Source organism: Dermacentor silvarum, chromosome 2 (genome assembly GCF_013339745.2).
Source record: "Dermacentor silvarum isolate Dsil-2018 chromosome 2, BIME_Dsil_1.4, whole genome shotgun sequence".
In the NCBI taxonomy this organism is placed as follows: Eukaryota; Metazoa; Arthropoda; class Arachnida; order Ixodida; family Ixodidae; genus Dermacentor; species Dermacentor silvarum.
Genome location: NC_051155.1, coordinates 87116276 through 87138223, shown reverse-complemented (window position 1 = coordinate 87138223; position 21948 = coordinate 87116276). Strand labels below are relative to the sequence as shown.

At 47.5% G+C, this 21948-nt stretch overlaps 1 protein-coding gene across 1 annotated transcript in view; it reads right to left on the bottom strand.

Annotated features, from left to right (window-relative positions):
- Positions 1-21948, bottom strand: part of LOC119440202 (2-Hydroxyacid oxidase 1) — a 76108-nt gene that overhangs the window by 52769 nt on the left and 1391 nt on the right. Inside the window, exons 2-3 of the mRNA XM_049661442.1 lie at positions 18408-18570; positions 7050-7201 (exon numbers count right to left, since the gene is read on the bottom strand). Of these exons, the coding sequence (XP_049517399.1) occupies positions 7050-7201; positions 18408-18570 (315 nt within the window). The remainder of the gene's footprint in view (positions 1-7049; positions 7202-18407; positions 18571-21948) is intronic.

Below are 21948 nucleotides of genomic sequence, written 5' to 3'. Positions count from 1 at the left end.
CGCGGTACACGTTCCGGCATGTGTAAACGGCTGCGTAAGACGCTGTGGCCTCTCCACCTTACTAGAGAGTACTGCACGTTTCTAACGCGTTTGTGCTAGCGTCCCCTTAAGCGGGAGATGGTGCAATTATAATGAAGGGCGCTGTTATAAAATAGGAATGGCGTCACATATGGCGCGTGTCATTGGTGGAAGTCAATCGTTCGATTTAGTGTGGCGAGACTGGGCGAATTACACGGAAGATTCACGGTTTACCGATGATTCCCTCCGCAGCTTCGCCCACTCATCATCATTCACCCCGTGGATATGCGGTGATTTTTTAGGAGCGAAGCTCCTTATAGCGGCACCCGTTCCGTCCCCGTCGTAGTAGTAGTAGTGTGTAACCAGTCTGAGAAAAATGAGAAAAAAAATTCCGAAGTTGTGTCCGTAGCGCGGAATCGAACCAGGGACCCCTCGCTTCCGAGCGCGCGGCGTTAGCCCACTACGCCACGAAGCGGACATGGACACACGCACCACGATGGCAATAAATACCCAACATTAACGAAAGGCCGCGTTTCTAGCGCGTTTCTAACGCGTTTGTGCTAGCGCGTTACGGCCCGTGTAAGAAGCTGGTGTAAGACGCTGTGGCCTCTCCGCCTTACCTTCAACGCATTTCGAACGCGCTGCCCAAAGCGGTGGCAAGTCAAGTTCAAGTCGAGGAGTGTTTATGAATACGGGGGTATACTCTCTCAGCAGTCATGTGATGGCATCGGCAAACGCGGTGCACGTTCCGGCATGTGTAAATGGCTGCGTAAGACGCTGTGGCCGCTCCCCCTTACTAGAGAGTACTGCACGTTTCTAACGCGTTTGTGCTAGCGTCCCCTTCAGCGGGAGATCCGATGATTCCCTCCGGAGCTTCGCCCACTCATCATCATTCACCCCGTGGATATGCTGTGATTTTTTTTCCCTGGGGCGCTCGTCTGGCTCTCAGTCCCTACCACCGCAACTGGACTCTCTTCGAAACTACTGCCCAAATACGAAGGCTCCTACCGTGTCGTCGAACGCACGTCCCCAGTAAATTACCCCATCGAACCCGTTGAACCATCTTCGGACATGCGTCGTCGAGGGCGCGACATCGTCAATGTGGAGCGCCTCAAGATATACCATTACCCACTCATGGTGACATTCTGTTAAGTCGCCGGGCGGCTCCCTTTTCACACCCGGGGTAATTGTAGTGAAGCGTTGGAACTCTGGAGTGGGTGGTCCGCTCCAGCGCCTTGAAGTGGGTCTCTATCTCCAGTACCATCTAGTGAGTCATTTTCTTCGGCTCTCGAGCGCCGCTCGTGCTGAGAGTCCGTGCTGCGCTTTTTGGACTTTCGCCATTGCGCTGCTTCAAGTGCCGTCCAATAAACATCCTTATACAGCGTACTCCTCGGTGGCAGTGCCATTACTTACAGCGTCTTTCACCTAAGCTACCAAGAAGTGAATGCCCGATGCGAGTAGCATCCATGTACTTTGGACAAAGACAATTCGTGAAAGTGTAATTAGAAGTGTGAAATTGAAAGGTGACCAAGTTGAGGACTGCAAACAATTGTTTACGGACAACACATTCTATAAGTCCCTGCTGCAATATCTGCATAAGACGGGCCAGCATGCTTTTATTTTATTTCATATGCTGAGCTTACGTGGCAACATAAGTGAAAAAAAAATGCTTGATGATATCCTGTCGATTGCTTAGGTCGTATTTTGTCACCTTTACTTGGGAGTGCGGAGAGTTGCGTGCATGCGCTACTCTCGATGGAGGAGAGACACGACCGGCGGCACAGCAAACGAGGATTTAATATGTACAGGGACGGTGAACGCACGCGGCACACAACACTAAAACCGAAAGTCAAAACTAAAGGCACGCGAAACTAGACATAACTCAACGAAAAAGCTTACTTAATATACAAACCAAATCTCTAACTAAATACAACACTACTAGAAAACAACTATCTCATTTCCGGAGCCTCGCTCCGCCTTAAAGTCTCTCGGTCAGTCTTAGCTTTTGCTCACCAAAGTCTGGCCACCTTGGCCCCGGCCTAACTGCGTCGTAAACAAAACGTGATCGTCCTTACGGATCGTCGTCTTGAAGTTCTTGTCGCACACGTGTCGGGCTCGTCCGAAGCGTTGAGAGTGCCGTAGTTGCCGACGCCTCGCGTTGTCTCCTTTGTCGGCGATGAGCTCGCTGGCTCGTCGGCGATGAGCTCGTCAGCTCGTCAGCGATGGCGCTCGGCGTTGCTTAGGCCCACCTGGATAGGCCTAGCGTCGGGATGCGTCGCAACCTCTTCGTGAGTGCCGACGTGGCGTCCCGTGGAGAATCGAACGTGCCGGTCTGCCGCGGAAGGGGGATGCTCTCAGGGGTGCCCGGTCCTGCCGTGAGAGGCTGCAGCCAGTCCAGGAGCCTCGATCGAACTTGCCGAGGTCGACGGCCTCACCTTGGACGGCCAACGTCACGGACTCGGCCAGACCCCCAAGTCTCCCGTCGCCAGAGCGTAGCTGGAGATGCGACCTTCCTGGCCCGGAGCCACGTCGAGAATCAACGGACAGCGCCGTGCATCCCTCGATTATGCCTCGGCTCACGCGTCTCGAGAGCACGTGCCGTTCCGAACACCGGACATCGCGTGCTCCTCTTCTTTTTCGCGCCACAGGCGACCTCTTACATGTGACATAGGCCCCCTCTTCAAGAGTTTTTTCTCAAAAAACTGCTCACTGTTGGCCTTCAGGTGGTGACTGACTTCTCGTAGTGACATTGGTGCTGGTTCATGTGAAGACTTGATGCACTACACAACACCGCACTGTGACGCACAATTCACCAGCTGCACTGTTCACCACGTTTAAGAGTTCACTTTAAGCACTTTTCACCACCTAATGCACTTCATTCAACTCTTCGCAACGTTCACTAGTTAATGTTCTGAAACACTCTCTCACGAACAAACTTTGGGCCTAGACATATTTTACCATACTCCACATGCCCTATATATGCGTAGGTACTGTTACAGTGTTTTCCTCTGTCTACACATTCCTGAATCCCGCAGTCTTCCGCATGCCATTCCTAAATGTTTTTCCTTTTGATTCTGACCATTGTGTCTGCCCTATTTTTCTATCTCTTGTGAATCTTCTTTCTACGCTTATGCGTTACACGTCTAGGGTCATTCGGATATATATCTCCTTCGTCCTTTTTCTCAGAGTCCAAATATCCCATCATTTCTAGCGCCTGGTACTCCCTGGACTCAACGTCTCTTATCGATTTCCTATCTTTCCGAGTTGCAATTACTTTCTGCGCTCTTTTCCGCTCTTCGGGTACACAAACCTCCATCGGGACGTCGTCCATACTCTTATCCCGGTTAACCTGAATCAAGGGCTCTCCAATCGTGAGCTCCTTTACGTCATCATGGGCACTATCTAGTATGTCTGCGTCCTGCCCTTCAGCAATCATGCAAACAATAATCTTCCTCTCGTTTTTGCCCTTAGCCGTAGACTTCTGACAAACATCGCATGACCTGACGTATCTCCTCACATCGCTCTGTACCCCGATCCAAAAGAAATCTTCTGTTATTTTTTCGAAACTGTATTTTATTCCCTGGTGACCTGCCATTGCATTATCGTGCCCTAACTTCAGTACTATCTCTCTCAGTTCTTTCGGGACCATCAACTGCTGCACCTCTCTTCCCGAGTTGAACACACACTTACGGTACAATAAATCGTTCTTCTTGAAAATCTCCACCAGGTTTCGACTTCTTTCCCTTCGTACTACTTCTCCTATCTTCTGTACGCACTTCTGCAACGACTCGTATTTCTCCTGTAATTCCTTGAATTCAGCTGCCGTTATGCTCAACCCCTTAATGTTCGTGACCGGTAATAGATTTAAGGGTTTAGTACTCTTACTCCTGGCTCGCGTTTGCACTTCCGCCGCTACCTCTACTTCAGGTGTCTCGTCTTCTAGCGCTTCTGGGTTTTTTTCCCTCTTCTCTAAAGCTTCTGTCCTCCTCCAGTTAGGGTCTGGGTCTTCGGCCCTTCTCACCCCTGGTACATTTCCCAAAATCAAGTGAAACAAAGGATCTTTTACACACCTAGCTGTGACAATTCCCGTAAAAAATGGTGTTGAAACTTGAATTTGTGCCTCTGGCAAATACTTGACAGACCTGTCCGCCAAAATGACTGGTTTGAAATAGCCGGTCATGTTCTCGGATGGTACCAGATTCTCCCTGACCAAAACTGTGTTCGCTCCCGTGTCTCTCAATACCGTGGCCCTGCGTCCTTGAACTTCTCCCTCTACCACGGGCATGTTCTTTTCTCTCGGCCCATCCTCTTTACCTTTCATCATACATGCAGCTTTGTCCACGTATCCTGATCTGCATTCATGCGCCCCATGACCTCTCTTTTGACATAGCTGGCAAACCACTGGTGGACCACGTCGACTATCCTTCACCCGACAGTTCATTGCTAATTGTCCCAGCCGGTTACAAAGGAAACATCTTTGGGGCGTCCCTTGCCTGTTCATCGGACCCTCGATTCCTCGTCTCCCCTACTGCTGCCATCGGCGCGTCTTTGCCACTCTTTCCTAAATTCCTTAGTCCCTGCGCCTCTACGAACTGATCTGAATGCGCCGCCATTTCCTCTACTGTTTTAATTTCCTCTCCTTGAGGAATATCGCCAGACTGTCGCTGCACCTGGCGAGAAATTTCTCTCCTACGACCTTGTCTCGCACCCCTTCATATGTCTTGTTGGCCTCTGACAACTCCATCCATCTTTCAAAGTAGTTTGTCAATCTACATGCAAACTGTTTTCCAGTTTCCGCGTCTTCCGGCTTGCATGACCTGAACTTTTCGCGGAAACCCTCAGCGGTTAGCCGGAATCTTTGCAATAAAGTGTTTTTCACCTTGTCGTAGTCTAAACTCTCTTCGGCGGGCATCCGTCCAAACACACTTAAAGCCTCACCAATTAGACACAGGCTTAAGGCGCTAGCCCACTCATTCCTTGCCCAGCCTTGCCCGACCGCTATTCTCTCAAAGAGATGCAAATACGCATCTAAATCGTCTTTACGCTCATCAAATGGAGACATTAACTTCCTGGGGCAAATCTGCTTTGCTCTGGGCGAAGTAGAGTTGGATGGCGCCGACCCGGGCGAACTCGCGCCGTCAAGAGAGCCCGCGCCCATCTCCGCTTGTTTTAACTTAAGTTCCAAAATTTCTTTTTCGCTTTTCTGCTGTTTTTCCTTCTCTTGTTCCGTGTATTCAAAAAACGCCATCGTCTCCTCCTTCGACATATTTAAATCCTTAGCTACCGCCGCCAAACGTTCCCTCTCCATCTTTACAACTCCCGAGTATCGGTGACTGGGCCGTATCAATCCTGGCAGGCTCGCCAATATTTTGTCACCTTTACTTGGGAGTGCGGAGAGTTGCGTGCATGCGCTACTCTCGATGGAGGAGAGACACGACCGGCGGCACAGCAAACGAGGATTTAATATGTACAGGGACGGTGAACGCACGCGGCACACAACACTAAAACCGAAAGTCAAAACTAAAGGCACGCGAAACTAGACATAACTCAACGAAAAAGCTTACTTAATAGACAAACCTAATCTCTAACTAAATACAACACTACTAGAAAACAACTATCTCATTTCCGGAGCCTCGCTCCGCCTTAAAGTCTCTCGGTCAGTCTTAGCTTTTGCTCACCAAAGTCTGGCCACCTTGGCCCCGGCCTAACTGCGTCGTAAAAAAAAAACGTGATCGACTCTTACGGATCGTCGTCTTGAAGTTCTTGTCGCACACGTGTCGGGCTCGTCCGAAGCGTTGAGAGTGCCGTAGGTGCCGACGCCTCGCGTTGTCTCCTTTGTCGGCGGTGAGCTCGTTGCCTCATCGGCGATGAGCTCGTCAGCTCGTCAGCGATGGCGCTCGGCGTTGCTTAGGCTCACCTGGATAGGCCTAGCGTCGGGATGCGTCGCAACCTCTTCGTGAGTGCCGACGTGGCGTCCGGTGGAGAATCTAACGTGCCGGTCTGCCGCGGAAGGGGGATCCTCTCTGGGGTGCCTGGTCCTGCCGTGAGAGGCTGCAGCAAGTCCAGGAGCCTCGCTCGAACTTGCCGAGGTCGACGGCCACACCTTGGACGGCCAACGTCACGGACTCGGCCAGACCCCCATGTCTCCCATCGCCAGAGCGTAGCTGGAGATGCGACCTTTCTGGCCCGGAGCCACGTCGAGAATCAACGGACAGCGCCGTTCATCCCTCGATTATGCCTCGGCTCACGCGTCTCGAGAGCTCGTGCCTTTCCGAACACCGGGCATCGCGTGCTCCTCTTCATTTTCTCGCCACAGGCGACCTCTTACATGTGACATATTAACATTGTTGATTTCAAGTTGCAGCCATGACTGATGCCCGATAGCCATGCTTTAAGATATTTACGGCAACGATATGAACGTCGCACATTCAATCGCCATATTTGTATACATTATAGCATGCAAAGGCAACGGTTCTGCAGATGCTTCAGAGCGTAGACACTCCTCCGCTGTCAGAGCATAATTTGGCAATGATAACAATGAACGCTGACACACTGAGAGCTACATTTCCCTCTCTACTATTCTGGGATTCTTGAGCATATTTGTTAGCCTTTGAGATACCTTCGTTGTTGACATTTCAATGAATGCTCGCTCTACACCTTTCGTGTTCCTCGTCTTTCTTTTTCTCGATCGTATCCCCTGGTGCTATTGTCCATGATGGATAACCAGCTGGCGCTAGTCCTGGTTAACATTCCAGCCGTCTTTACCATCATTTCTGTCTGTATCTTCTCTACAATAATTCTTCAAGTACGGTCGTACGCTTGTCGCGCCCAGGAAGGACACACCGTGCACTTGATCTTCACTGCTTCAAGGCTTAGAGCACAATCGTATTGGATATTTATCTGAAAATGTCACAACCTCCTTTTCAGTGGCAATGCCTCCTATACACTATATAATCTACTGAGAATCACTCAGGCGTTGAGGACACTGTTCGCGCTACCGTACGTGCTTTGCACAGAAACGGAGTGATCACCTTTGGCAGTGGCCAGCTCGCCTTCCGCGTTCACCAGTTTGTGCAGGGCTGTTGGAGCAATGCACACCGGCATGGACACCGACTGTCCCAGCAGACTCGTCTCCAAACGCCTCTGCGACACAGACCTCAGCACTCTGGGCAGGAAGCGCCACCTGGAGCAGAGCAGAACGACATGAATACAAGCTTGTCGGTGGTTCAACTATTCATTCATTGTTATGAAGCAAAAATAATAGTGACAATAAGTAACGAAAAAATATGCAGCGTATGATGCCAACCGTTAAATGAACACTGAGCAGCGGAAATGGTAGCGGACGGTACTGCAGAGCTCGAGACACCTAAAAGATACGTCGCTGTATAGAATTAAATAAGTTTTTACCGCTTAATTACCTAAAGTGAAAATTCACCTATGTTCTTGATTTTATTCTCATTTTCACCATATTTACCATGATATTTCTAGCTGTTAAGTTAAATTCGGAAAGATTAACGGTACTCTCAATATATCCGTTGTGTGAACAAAAAGCCTGCATTCAAAAAAATTGCGTTATCAAACCTTTCTTTTCGAAAGTTCCGACAGCTTAGCAAACTCGACATCACTTGTTCATGGCGAAGAAGTTTTATTGATCAGCCAAAACAGTTAACATCTTTTCCGTGTATTCATGCGCACCGTAGTCAATTCTGTACACAGCCAATTTAGGATACTCGTAACAAAACAAACGACGAAGCTGAATTTCACATACCACCACATTTGTTCTAAAAATATCCTCCAAATAAACAAATAATAATGCTATTTGGTTTTCAGCATATCATTAACAAGAGTGTAAGAACCATCTTTTTTTTTAGTAATGCCTCTATTCACCTTAAGGCCAGAATACACGTACGCTTGCCGGCACGTGAAAGCTCGCGCCCACGCGCCTTACGCATGCGCCGATGGTGCAGGACAGATCGTACGCGTCGAAGCACCGCGCGGGCACAAATATCTTCGGACAAATTTCGGTGCTCTGGCTGCCTCACAAAAATACGAAACGATGTCTGCCAACGTGCAAACAATGAGCCAGGTGGGCGTGTGCTGTCGCATGTCTTGAGGTTCAAACCGCCATTCCTCGCGAAGCGCGCCAAACTCAAGGCGCGTGGGTGCGAGCTTTCGCGCGTAATTTGGCCTTTAGGCCTTTGCTTACTTTGCATACACGCATTTATGCCTTTGGCTAAGTTTATTGCTGGATTAGCGTGATCGATTTCCTGAGAGCGGCACCATTTCCTGGAGTCTTGCAGCTCTCCATTACCTTTGGTCGTGCTTTATTTATTGATAATGTTAAACAATGCAGATATATGGGGTGATGATTATAAGGTTTGCGGAATTTTTAAAAAACGTCTGTTGCACATAACATAATTATATTCCTTCTTTCTGGGGTTTTGCGCGCCCAAACCAGTTCTGATTATGAGGCGCGCCGCTGTAGAGGGCTCCGGATTAATTTTGACCACCTGGGGTTCTTTAACGTGCCCCACAACGCAAGCACACGGGCGTTTTTGCATTTCCCCTCCATCGAAATGCGGCTGCCGCGGCCGGGATTCGATCACGCGATCTCGTGTTCAGCAGCGCAACGCCTTAGCTGACTGAGCCACCGCGGCGGGTAATTCTAGTCCTTAATGTGCTGGATTATTCATAGAAGTACTTGCAAGAGAAATCTAATCACATATTTAACTAATAAAATGCACTAATAAATTCCTAATTATTTACTTTACGGCCGGCACATTCGGCAATTTACGAACTGTAGCCGGTGATCTTGCAAGGCGTATCCACTTGGAATAAATTTCCAGAATGACACCAGTTTGGAGATATGCACCGCCAAACTCACCATGAAGATGCACTGTTGTTTCACTAACTTGTGTAACAAAACGTTCTTTTATGCACTGAAGCACAAAAGTAACTGGAACGCCCATGTATTTCGCCCCACACTTTGGGAAATATCTCAAAACTGGTGTCATCCTGGAGATTCAATTCAAATGGACACGTCTTGAACATTCACCGGCTAGAATTCTTAAATTGCAGTATGTGCCGTAAAGTAATTATTAATAAGTGAGTAAGTGAATTCTTGTTCATTATTTCAATATGTGTTTTGATTTCCCGTGCTAGTAATGCCTGCCTCTTCGTTTAGTCCTGCTCAAGAACAAGAATTATTCTGTCTGCCACAAGCAATTCTTAAAAATTCCGGAACACCTAAAAGATGATCACCCCGTCTTTCATTTGCTTATTATGGTGTCAATATTTGCAGTCATCCAGGCCCAGTCATCTAGGTAAAACAAATCAGTAGCCCCTCCCCTATCGAGGAAATTGGGGTGAGCGAAGCTTGTCGTGGATTTCTTCGGTGTTCTTACGAACGAATTGCACTGACGAGTACCACGTTGTGCTCGAACCATAACCGGTCACACGAACTGCAGCTGGCTCCGAAGTTCCGGTTGAGAAACTCGCGTTGAAACCTGGCCATCGCACCGGGGAAGTTGGCGCTAGCGTTGCCGAGGCGTGAACCACCGTTGTCGGGTTCCTGGAGGGCAAGACGACGCTGACGTTTTACCGCAACATTGTGCTCCCGCAAATCGGGGTCACCGGCTCTTCGCTGACGTTTGGCCTCAAGACCGCGCTCCCTCAATTCGGGGTCCGCGGGTCTTCGCTGACATTTCGCCAGGGCTTCGGAAGCCCTCACGCTAAACTCGCCACATCGACGATGAGCCCTTTCCCGGGCGGGTTCATTCTGGATGGATTTCCATAAAATTGCTTCAAAATTAAATCTGTCCGTTGCGTCAGACAATGAATGGCTCATACCCCTTAAGCAATGGCTCATACCCCCTAATTGTGACCTGCCCATTACGACTACAGAAGAGAAGGGAAATACTACGCTAGAATGGTTAGCGGCAACGCAGCCAGCTGTGCAAGCAGACAACGACGACGAACGCGGAAGCGGTGGCACGAGCGCGTACCGAAGACGAGCACGAGTGCAAACCGAGGGCCGCCAACAAGCCAGCTGCGGATGAAGACGACGATTGCAATATAACATAATGTGGAGCGAACGCGCGTTTGTGAAAATTATACAACCTGAAGCTACTCGTGCAAACATCCGTAAAAAGGCAAACAATGACAGTAGAACAAGGAGGTTTGAAAGATTCACAGTATTTGCTTCTGTATCTACATATAGAAATGATGAGTGCGAATCTGCACAAGCCTTCTTCAGTTCACTTCCGGCTTCGTGACCGGTACTACACGGTATTTCTGCATGGGGAAAAGTGTCGCAAGATGTCTCTTATGTAGAGAAATGAAAGATTTTCTGCAATTTCCATAGAAAATGTATAATACATTACTGAGTAATTGTCCTCGCGCATTATCAGCTTCCTTTATTTGTTTTAGCCTACGCGTTTATTACCAAGGAAAATCCTACAAACAGCGTCTGGGCTAACATAGTGAAGAATAATGTGTTTTATTGCGATAGCAATTATATGGACACTTCAACCGGATTTCTGCCGTCGCCGTCGTCGTCGCCGTGAGGTTCCGTATAGATTCCAAGGGCGATAAAATCGTCGCCGCGCGCAGTATGCGCGAGCGAAAGCGCGCGGAGGACGCACGCTATCACGGAGGGCGAACTCCCCCGCGCGCTATCATGGAGAGCGAACGCACAGTGGAAAGCAAACGCGATCGTCGCGCGAAAAACCGAGGGGGTATGGCAGGGAGGGAGGCGGGGCGGCGCTGTGCTCCGGCACCAAAGGCGTATCTTGCCACTCAATCTCCCACGCGTAAGCAAGAAACGGGAAGAGGGGGGGAGGGGGGGGGCGCAGCTTCTCCTCTGCCAACAACTTCTTCTCTGCCCTTTGCCTTGCGGTGCCGGTCTCCCGCACCGTCTCTTATCTCCACACGGCTCTGACCTTTCTATGCGGTGTGCATTCTCCGCTCAGTTTCCGTTGAAGCGATAGACCGCACGATTCTTCGCCCGCTGCAGCGGCTGGCTGCGCTTGCTGCCAGCGTTTTGACAGTCGTTGTCTGCGGTCATTCAGTGGGATCTATTCATGTTTGCTTGTGCGCGCTGACACCACGATTGTTATTTCAGTTAGTAAGCCATGCAATGTGTCCACGTTTATGCACACCATAAAACTACTATCCCTACTCCGAATAGCTCTCTACTAATTTGCTATCGCAATCGATGCTTTGCCTTTCGGGCGAAACTGCGAAATTTTTTAATGAATTTTTTCAAAATCATGTTGCTTATATTCTAATGTGCATTTACCATATGTGCGTTAGTTCTAAATATGTGTATGTGAAGTTCCTCGTATAAATGTGCTTGAACCCGAGGCTCTAATACCATCCGAAGCACGCAATACCTTAATGTAAAATAGTTTTAGGATGAGGCAGATAAATACCAACAAGTCATACATTCCAAGCATTCCGTATTGTGACAAATGGGTCATGGTTATAATGTGCTAAAGACTAGTTATTAAGTGCGGTCTGCTTCTCCAGGTCGACTTCATTTTGCGCGCGCTTTTATATGCTTTGTTTAGCTAGTGCTTCACGGCATGTAACATGTATCGTTCTGAAACAGACGAAATGCGTAGTGTTGCACCAGTACGATGCATCGATGACACCCTGTGCACCTGCAAACCGCGCTTTGTAAGTGCATATAACAGAGCATTCCGTGTTTCTGCCTCATTATTCCTGTTTTATTGTGATAGCAATTATATGGACACTCCAGGCGCATTTCTTCCGTCAGCGTCGCCGTCACTGTGAGGTTCCATATAAAGTCCACGGGCGACAAAATCGTCGCCGCACGCCGTATGCTGCATGTGCGAGGGAAAGCGTGCGAGGGTGCACCAGCGATCGCGGCTCAATCTCGCGCACGCAAGGGAGGGAAGCGGTAAACGAGCGCGCCACACTCCGTAGGGAGGCGGAGGGGGGGGGGGGGGGGGGCATTCTCTTCTCAGCGGCTGCGCGCGCCTCCCGGCGCCTAAAGGCTCCGCAAGGCTACCGGGGGAGGATGGGGGGAGCGCGTTCTACGCCGCGCGCACTCACCCGGCCCGCTGTTATCTTGAAAGCCACCTGCGGCGGGGACATAATCCACCCGGCGCTTTGTTTTCGCGGCTTAGTTCGCGTTGATGCGAGCGGCAGCACGAAGGTCACTTCGCTCGCTGCTCAACGGCGCTTGCTCACGCCAGCGTTTTGACAGCGACTATCCGCGGTCATCGAGTGAGATGCGTTCATGTTTGCTTGTGCGCGTGTATCACGGGTTTGTTAACTTAGTTTGTATGCATATGTTTACTAGTTTATACGGCCGATAAAACTAATATGCTTGGTCGCGGGATCGCATCCCGGCCAGGGCGGCCGCATTTTCATGGGGGCGAAATGCGAAAACACTCGTGTACTTAAATTTTGGTGCACGTTAAAGAACCCCAGGTGGTCCACATTTCTGGAGTCCCCCACTACGGCGTCCCTCATAATCAGATCGTGGTTTTGGCACGTAAAGCGCTATAATTTTTAAATCTACTATGCTTACTTCGTATAACTGTCCACTAATTTGTTATCGCAATCGATGCTTCGTCTTTTGGGCGAAATTGCGACATTTTGTAGCTGTGAAAAACCAGAATGCAGCTGTTTACATTTCTTTCATAGCGATGCTTCCAGTGTCATGGAGCCATCTCGCTTTTGTGCATTGGCCCGCATACTCATGCTTCCCTGACCCTCAGCACCTCCAGCTTTTGAAAAGAAGGAACCGAGGTAACACAAAGTGTTCTTAAAAACACCGTCGAAATTCTTGGAAGGAAGGGAAGACACGTTTATCAAACAATTTCCTAGTCGCTGCGTTCTCTACAGACGCATAAACTTGTTAAAATGATTTGCAATAGCAATCCTCAAGGTAGTTTTGAAAAGTAGGCTACATAACTTGTCAACATAAATAGTCCGACTATTGATCCAAATGAAATTGCTGAAGCTCATAATTCCCAAAGTGCATACCTTGTTCCAGAGCTGCAAGAAGTTGACTCTGCTAATACCAGCAGGAACCCAGAAAACTGAAACAAAACTTCCGAAACGCGCTCCTGTTACACCCTTAGTAGCCTCCCCTGAGGGACGGTAATCATTCTAACATTCATCAGTCTAATTTGCACAATTAAATTTCTAGCTACTACCTCGAGTCATTTTATCCGGTCTGCTTCTGTAGTAAGAGCAATTCCGAGGAAAACGATCGTTTATCGCAGCATTCCTATTAACAGCGGAGCTGTTTAAGCCGGCCGTCAGTTGTGCCGCGAGCCGCAGAACATCGCTGATTGATGAGTCACATGGGCTGCCTAGTGTCACAAAAGACAGCATACTCTAAGCGCGCGCCGCGCGTCGCTCAAGCCCGCAATGAACAAGATAACCCCGCGGCAGCTTGGACAGAGGGAGAGAGCGCATACGCCACAGACAGCCGACGCGATCAATGGAGTCTAGAAGCTACGACAAGGTACGCGAACGGCGACGGTAACGAGAGAGAGAGCGTGCGCGTGCCGAAACACCCTCTCAGCCGGCGAGTTGAGAGAGGGAGTACTACAGCGTGAGTGTGCGGCTACAGATGACTCACCACCCTCCTCGTCCACGCTCCGACGGCCGCGGTCGAAGACGCGAGAAATGACTAGAAGATCGCTACGGGATCACAACTCCGACCGAAGGTTCCAGAACCACCGGCGAATGCAATAAAAGCTCCGTGTGGGGATCGGAAGGGGGATCAAACCGCGCCGGTGAAGAGATGTGACGTGAAGACTGACCGTCTGCAGAAGAAGGGGATTCCCCGGCAAGCTAGTCGACGAGTTCATCGAGCGTCTGCATTTCCTGAAGAATTTCCTTCTTCCAGATTTGCCTCGAGCTACGCCGAGATCGTCCGGCTCAAGACCAGCAAGGGTGAATACGATTGGACACTTTGTGTTGCCATTCATTCTGTACTTTACGTGTTGGACTCTAGTGTTTGTCGTTAATTATTTTTCATTGTTTTGTTAATACCCATCTGAATTTTATTGTTATGTGTCTAGCCGAAGTGTGCACGTGTGTTTATAACTGCTTTGTCTGAAAAATATATTTTGTTGTGTTTGGCAACTCTCGGCTCCAGACTGCAACCGGCGATAGCTGGCGCACCAGAGTGACGCTTACTAATTGTCCTTGCTTTCGTGGGGTTGTTTTCGGAAGCTGATAAGTCGGCTTTGGAATTTGACCCCCGTTGGCACCTCGTTCACGGGGTCTGTGACACCAAGCAACCACCTCGCGGAGCGGCGTGTGCTTCGCCTCCTCTCCGTGCTGTGCACATGTTGCTTTGACATGGGACTAATGTCCCATGTCAAGCAGAGAGAAGGATAGTGTGCACACGGCACGCGCAATACTCGGAAGAGGGAAAGAGAACATGAGAGCGAGAGAGAGAAAGACATTGAAGAAGCACCAACGAGGCAACGCGCAGAGCTGCTGCCGACGCCACCCTTGTTTCCCCGTGACCCCGCGTTCGCGACAAACACGCGTGGTGTCCGTGACTGCAGCCGGCGCCTCTGGCGGCGGCTCGGCAGGTTTTGACCAGCTACGCCTCGCCAAGTGTGGATGCGCAGCTTGGCCGTGATGTCAGCGGGGAGATAAATCTCGGAGCCGCCGCAACAGCGGCAGAACTCTCATTGACTCTGTGGAGAGTACATGTACCCTTGACATGGGACGACCAAAGAAGATCCGAACACCCGAAGAAGCCGCTCTTCTTAAAGCGCGTCGCGCGGTCAAGCGAGAATCTGCGAGTCGGCGGCGAGCAGATTCGTAATACCGTGCCTAGCAGCACTTAGCATTTCCTTGCACAAGCTACCCAAGCCTAGTAAAACCTGGAAGAAAAGCTAGGTCGCTACCAGCTCCGCTGTTTACTCCGGCCTTGCACCCCTAGTGCAAGCTGCCCACGTTTTTATTTTGGGAATTTGATGCGCATTTTCTGGAACATACTGCAATTGTCAAACATGTATTCGACAATATCTCTTTGCCAGTCTTGCCTACGCCTCTGATTATAGAATTCTAGTGCTTTGCAATCTTTTTATATACGCAGAAACTGGCATGCATTAGCAGGAACTCCAGCTAGAGTGTTCGGCTTAGTGCCACGGACTCTGAACAGTGAACAGTTATTTATGCGAAAACAAGTCAGAAGCATAACATGATGGCTTTCTGAAAATTGCGCCACATCTAGAGCGCAGTTCCTAGGCACCCGGTCTTGCGGTGAGCGTCGCCGTCCATCGGGGTCCATCGTAACCGAGCGAACGAGCACAGCAAACGATGAAAGACCGAACGTGGAGCGCATCTGGGGATGAAAGACGGCGATAGCGAAGAAGCACGAGGCGGAAAGCGTAGGGTATAACGAAAAGCGAAAACGGGAGAAGAAAGGCGTAGTGCCGCGCAAGACATCTTCTGCGGCGACGGTGGCTACGATATGACGCCAGAGTAGCACATTTCGTCTGTTTACCGATGACGCCATCGACAAGGCATACGGCGAGCGCGTCCACAGACACAATATATGGAAACAAAGCGCTGCATGAGCGGAGGTCTCTCTGCGGCGGCTGCTGTGAATCGCGCCCAGGCGTCACACATGCGCTGCCCCTCGCGATCTCGCGATTTGCGAGGCGGTCGCGCCACACTTCGCTCCGTTTACAACGTGCCGCACGAGACAGACTGTCTGTGCCATCCAATATATCGCGAACTGAATTCACGTATAGAGCTGCGCTCAAATTTCGCATTAGGGAGTGTCGTAATTGTCACTGAATTTTTATGAACAGTTCGCTCCCATAAATAAACAGACATTGAACCAGTTTAATGCACCAGAAAATTCTAAAGATCGAGTCTCGCGGCGAATTCCTGTTTTATAGAACATGGTCACGTCTAGCATCACCCGCCATTACAGCACATGTGCATTTATATAGAACTTTCTCTACCATCCATATTATATCTAATAAGTGTGTTCTCATTTGATTGAGAACACACTTATCCTGGTCATGCAGCTTGAGAACACAGCCCTGATCATGTAGAGATCCCACCGAAAACAATACGATAAAATGTGCTTATACACCTGGGCCCGTATTCACGAAAAGCTATTTCCTAGAATTGTTCGTAAGGGCGAATTCGAGCCAGCTCTGACGTGGACATATTAGCATAAAGCGTCCAGCCAATGGAAAAGAACACTTAACAACGAAAAGCATTGTGAATTCGACCCCTGGCTCGGCCGACCAGGTCTATTTCGCAACCGCCGCTAGCTCCAAACGGGCACGTATTGATGCAGATGGTCACTCGCTCGCTGCAGCTGCAGATGTGACACGGATATGAAGAGCTCGTTCAGCAGAGCAGCATGTGCGCTTAAATATGGGAGGGAATTTGTGTTCTTTTTTGCTATTTCAGGCTAACATAGCCGCACCTTCGACGATGGTACCGATGGTACTTTGCTATGGTTTCGTGGCAGCCTAAACCTTGGTGTTTTATATTTCGCAGCTTGTAATTGAAATGATGACGCGTGACATATCCCGTACTGTCACCATGGTACATATTATTTCATCATTCCTGGTGAATTATAGAACTAAGCGATGAAAGCGAAAATCGAATGTTACATATGAACAAACAGAATAAGAAGCGATATCACAGTAGGCCAAACAAAAACGTTCGTGCGAACAGGTACGCGTTGAGCAACAATGCTAACAACAATGCTTTGAGAATAACATGACATTTGCATAATTTCAATACCTGTTATTACTACTTTATTATTATTACATTTCATTCACAATTAAAAGTTTCAAGCATCTTGTAAATCGCTTTGATGTCAGAATGAAAAATCGCAATAATAAAGCATGTAACCGGTATGCCTCTCCCTCCCTGGCTACGCCCCTGATATCCTTCTTCACGGCGCAGCAACAACAATCATCTGCAATGCTGGATGCATGAGGCTTGGCGTTCATTGGAGGTTTCAGAGTAAATGCTGGCACCGTTAAACAGATGTTATTGTCGCCGTGCTCAAACTACCACAGCCAAGGGTGACGTCCTCCGCTATTTTGGCCCATAAAGGCATTCAATGCGCATTCCGTGTAAACTAAGAAATGTAGCTGGTCCTTTAGTTGGATCCGGATTTTCAAATTGTTTATTGTGCCGTTAGATTCCGGTGATGAAGTTAGCGCGAACAGGTAGAAGCCGAAGATTTGCAAGAAGGTATCTGGATAGTAAGCCTGTAGCGCACATTTATGACTTCAGATACTTTAGTTGAATGCACATTTCATTTTAAACGAAAATTAATCTTCTTGGTGGTCACCGGTAAACTCACCTTTGGAATGCCAGCTCTAAGCGCACACATTCGAACGTTCTGAATTGTCGGTCGCTGTGTTCGCACTACAATGAATTATATACGTTAAGTGAAGAGTAACGTAACTATTGATCCTGCTGCAGGGTGATTAATCCCGCCTCATTCCGGCTGATGCATTGTTGCTCTGGTTTACTTGCGCAGGTCTCACACCATCTTATACTTGTTACAAATCAGTTCGTGATTGACACTGGTGGTTTTATTGTTTATTGTACCGTTAGATTCCTGGTTCCCGCACGTACTGTCGGTAGCAAGCCTGTTCCGGAGATTGCGCAATAAATATAGGAACACCGCTCGTCTAACAGCCTCCTTAACAGTTTTTGCACTGAAATTTTCGTTCCCAGTGACTAGCCAGAAAATTAGAAACGGAAGAAAAAATGCAATGGTAAAATCGGTGGTAATGCAGTTCCACTCAACGTGAAAGCTGGGGAAGTGCGGAGCAGTGACTCGCCGGTGTTTTCTTTGTGTTTTCCTTGTGTTTACCTTGTTTTATCTTGTGTTTATCTCGTGGTCTGCGATCCATCATCCATTTTGACTCCGGTGCTAAGGCACAACTGGTGGGAAACCGCCACGCACATGGACCCAAAGCTTTGCTGATGATAGAGGAAATCTTAGCAAATTTATGTTGATTAATGCGCTTAATGCTTGATTATTCGTATCTTTTCAATTGTTCTGAATCATGTTAGTTTATTTTCAACCAGTTTTGATCATTTCTGCACCTGTTTTTACCCTGTTTTGAGCGCTTGTTTTTGAGCGTGATCACGTGACTGACGCCGACAGCCCGGGTCCCCTAAAGTGCTTCGCACTGAATATAGCGAGGGGGGTAGCGACGGCTGACGCATCAACGGTGATGAAGTTAGCGCGAACAGGTAGAAGCCGAAGATTTTCAAGAAGGTATCTGGATAGTAAGCCTGTAGCGCACATTTATGACTTCAGATACTTTACTTTAATGCACATTTCATTTTAAACGAAAATAGATCTTCTAGGTGGTCACCGGTAAACTCACCTTTGGAATGCCAGCTCGTTTTCACGAACTGTTTGGCCTCGGCCCGCTCCCATCTCAAAGTAGCGCCTCACATTTGCAGGAATGTGAGTTCCGGACAGACAAAGGTCCTCCGTCGTCTTCGCCTGCTCACACTCCCCACTGTCGGGAAGGCTTTTTGTTGAAGCTGTGTTAGGAGTGTGCGAAAGAATGTCAACGGCATATATGAAAGTCACGCACTACAGTGGAAATTTTTCTTTTTAATTTTATTACTGACATAACGCAACAGGTTGCTGCTGATGGGTTCTTCACAGAGCATCTGAAGAAAGTTCGAATCAGCGGTAGTGTTAGAGCCAGGACGCGACCAAATTGATGAACTGTAGAGAATGCAGACAGTGATATGTAGTTTACGTTGACAACAACGAACTTGAACTTCTAAAACACGTCCCATTAACGGCATTATACTTAAAACACGTCACTTGGCCGGCGCAGAGATATGGTCCCTGGGAGACAAGGCGTATTATTCATTAATTTTTTGCAATACTGTCAGTTTGTCCATGTTCTACGCCGAAGTCGTTCCCCGGACAAGAATTACGTGCTGAACTAAAGCAAAAACATTGAATTATATAAAATCATATTAACCGTTGTAGAAAATTAATTGCAATGGCAACGCATAGTACCTATTGCTCTAGGCAATTTATTAAGTGATTTACTTGGCAACCCCAAGGTCTTGTTTCGAAGAAATGAAGGTATTTATAAAGACGGTACCATTTATATTTCAATATTGTTTTAATTAATAAGAGATAGTTGAAACTACTGGTTAGGTGGGTGAAACAGCACTGTCTTTCTGTTTTCTACATTATTCTTATAATAATTTTTGTCGCCAACGTGTGCATGTTGGCAAGCGTTTCATTGGCTCGATTTGACATTTCAGAACCCTAATCACCATCAAATAACAAGCTGATGTCATCTGCGTAAATTACGCACTTTGCAGACACACCGACATTGATTACTTCATTTCTGTATAATATGAAAAGATACGGACTCAGTATGCTCCTCTGCGGGGCGCCTGTTTTTACAGGTTTCAACTCAGAATAGTCCCTGGCTGTATCCACAAACTGAGACCTCTGTTGAAGGTAGGACGTAATCAGAGAATGAGCTGTACCTCGTATGCCGTAACGATCGAGTTTTTAAAGTAAACTTGTGACTGATCAGGTCGAAGGCCTTGGAAAAATCAGGAAAAAATCCAAGCACCATTTTCTTTTCCTGCAGTTTTTGTCATATATCTTTTTTTTTTTGGGGGGGGGGGGGGGGTCAGCAGGGCTAATTCAGTCGACCTATCTTTAAGAAAACCAAATTGTGCAGGACTTATGATATTAAACTGATCAGTAAATCAGCAAAGCCCGGTTAAAATTACCTTCTCTAAGCTTTTTGAAAAAACGGGCAGCACTGATGCAGAGCGGTAGTTTGAACGATCATTCTTATTGTCTTTTCTTTTAATATTACTGTGACATTTGCCGACCGCATGCGAAGCGGGAAAACACCTGAAGATAAACAGATAATAAAAATGTACTCTAAACAAGATGCAATTGTGTCAATAACCAGTTTTACCGGCGCTATTTGAATACTAATGCATCAGTAACTCTACTGTTTCTTAAGGACAAAAATGAAAAAAAAATATCCTGCTTTATAACGTGGCTTAGGAATATTGGCTGACTATTAGGTGAGTTCATATACGAGAGGTCCATATTATCTGATGCCTGACCACGGGACAGAAACCATTTGCTGCAAGCGTTTGCAAGATCAAACCCTTTGAGTTCAATGCCTTCTTTTAGAAGTGCAGTCGTTTTTTTTTTTTAGCGTGGCGACAGTTATCGAAGCGAGTGTCCTCCAAATTTTACCAGGCCGTCCGGTGGATGAGTTGAAGAAATTAAAGTGATAATGCTTCTCAGCAACCCTTATCCGTTTCGTGACGTAGTTTCTGCATTCCTTAAATACTTCCAATGATTCCGGCGATTTACTTTGCATGAATGAACTGCACAACATGTCTCTTTTATTTATTAGCTTAAACAGGTGCATATCTCTCCATGGCTTGCGAAATTTTGGGTGGTCTGAATGTTTTCCCCGGAAAAAAATGCAGAGTATATACCCCCAAATGTTTGCATGAAATTGTCATAAGCCTCATCTGCGTTTTTTTTTATACACAACATCCCAATAAACACTGGCAAGCCAATCTCGGAAGGCAAACAACGTACTAGTATTTATGAGCCGATAATTAAACCCTTGGGGCGGTTGTCTTGTTTTTCAACAGCAGTGGCAATGAATATGACATAGGTAAGTGATCATTATTTGCGTCTACTAAAACTCCAGATCTTACAGAAGACATGTCACAGTTATGAACAAATGAAATGCAGTCTCACATGTTGCCTTAACTCGCGTAGGCGACGTAATAACGTTTTGACAGAGATGGATATTTAACAGGTTCCAATTCTAGTTTCATGTTATTATAAGCAATTGTATTTATTCTTAACTCAACTCCAAGAACTATTTGCGAATTTTTGATGTTAAACGAGCTCTAACAGTGAATCAAAATGCGGTAAAAGCAGCAAATAATTTCCCGATGGCGGCCGGTAGCAAACACAGAAAGTATGATTGCTGAATTTAATAACAACAGTTTTATGGTGCTGATTGGCGCAACAGAATTCAGAGAGAAACTCAGAGTTAAATAAATTTTAACAAGCATTGAGACACCTCCGCCACGTTGATCACGGCGGTTCATGCAAAAACACCTGTAACCAGGAAAATTATACACATCGTCTTCCGAAACAAACCTGGTTCCGAAAACTTGATAACATTAAGTGGGCATTCTATTCTCGTAAAAAAAAGGAAGCAGCCAAGTTCGTCTTTCTTGTTTATGTCAGATCTAAAGTTAAAATCTATGCAACTACAGCGATTCAAACCGTGGCTTCGAATGATTGTGTCTAAGTCAGATAAATTTACTCGGTCCATGAAAAACAACACGGATCAAGAAATGAGTTAGCAATACAATTCAACTTCAGCACAGTTTAACCAGGTCAGCCTTGCGCAGCCAATAATAACCACAGATTCATTCTTTTATTTTCGAACAAGAATTTTCTCATTCGCATACCACGCGAAGCGATATTCATTTGCACGCGCCTATTCCCTCTAGCGGCGCACCAGCTGTCGGTTCCGTGCGGTCAAGTTTTCACAGATTGAAATATTTCAGCTCATGTTTCGTAAAACTTCGCGCTGTTCAATCCGTCTGTCCCGCAGTGACAGCTATGAAAATGCACGATGAAGAAAAGCAAGACCTCGTTTGGGTCTTCTGATACGGGCCGTATAATGATGGTAACACAACAATTTTGATATCCACTTTACACCGATAGCCCTGATATTTTATGGCGCTCAAGCTCGCCTACGTGAACGTCAGACACACTCGTTCATCAGCTATAGCTTTGTTGTCGCGTTACATACCCTAGTACAACCTCTTTATAGGGCACAACTTTCGCCCAAAATGCAGCGCAACTTGCGTTAATCTTCTGAA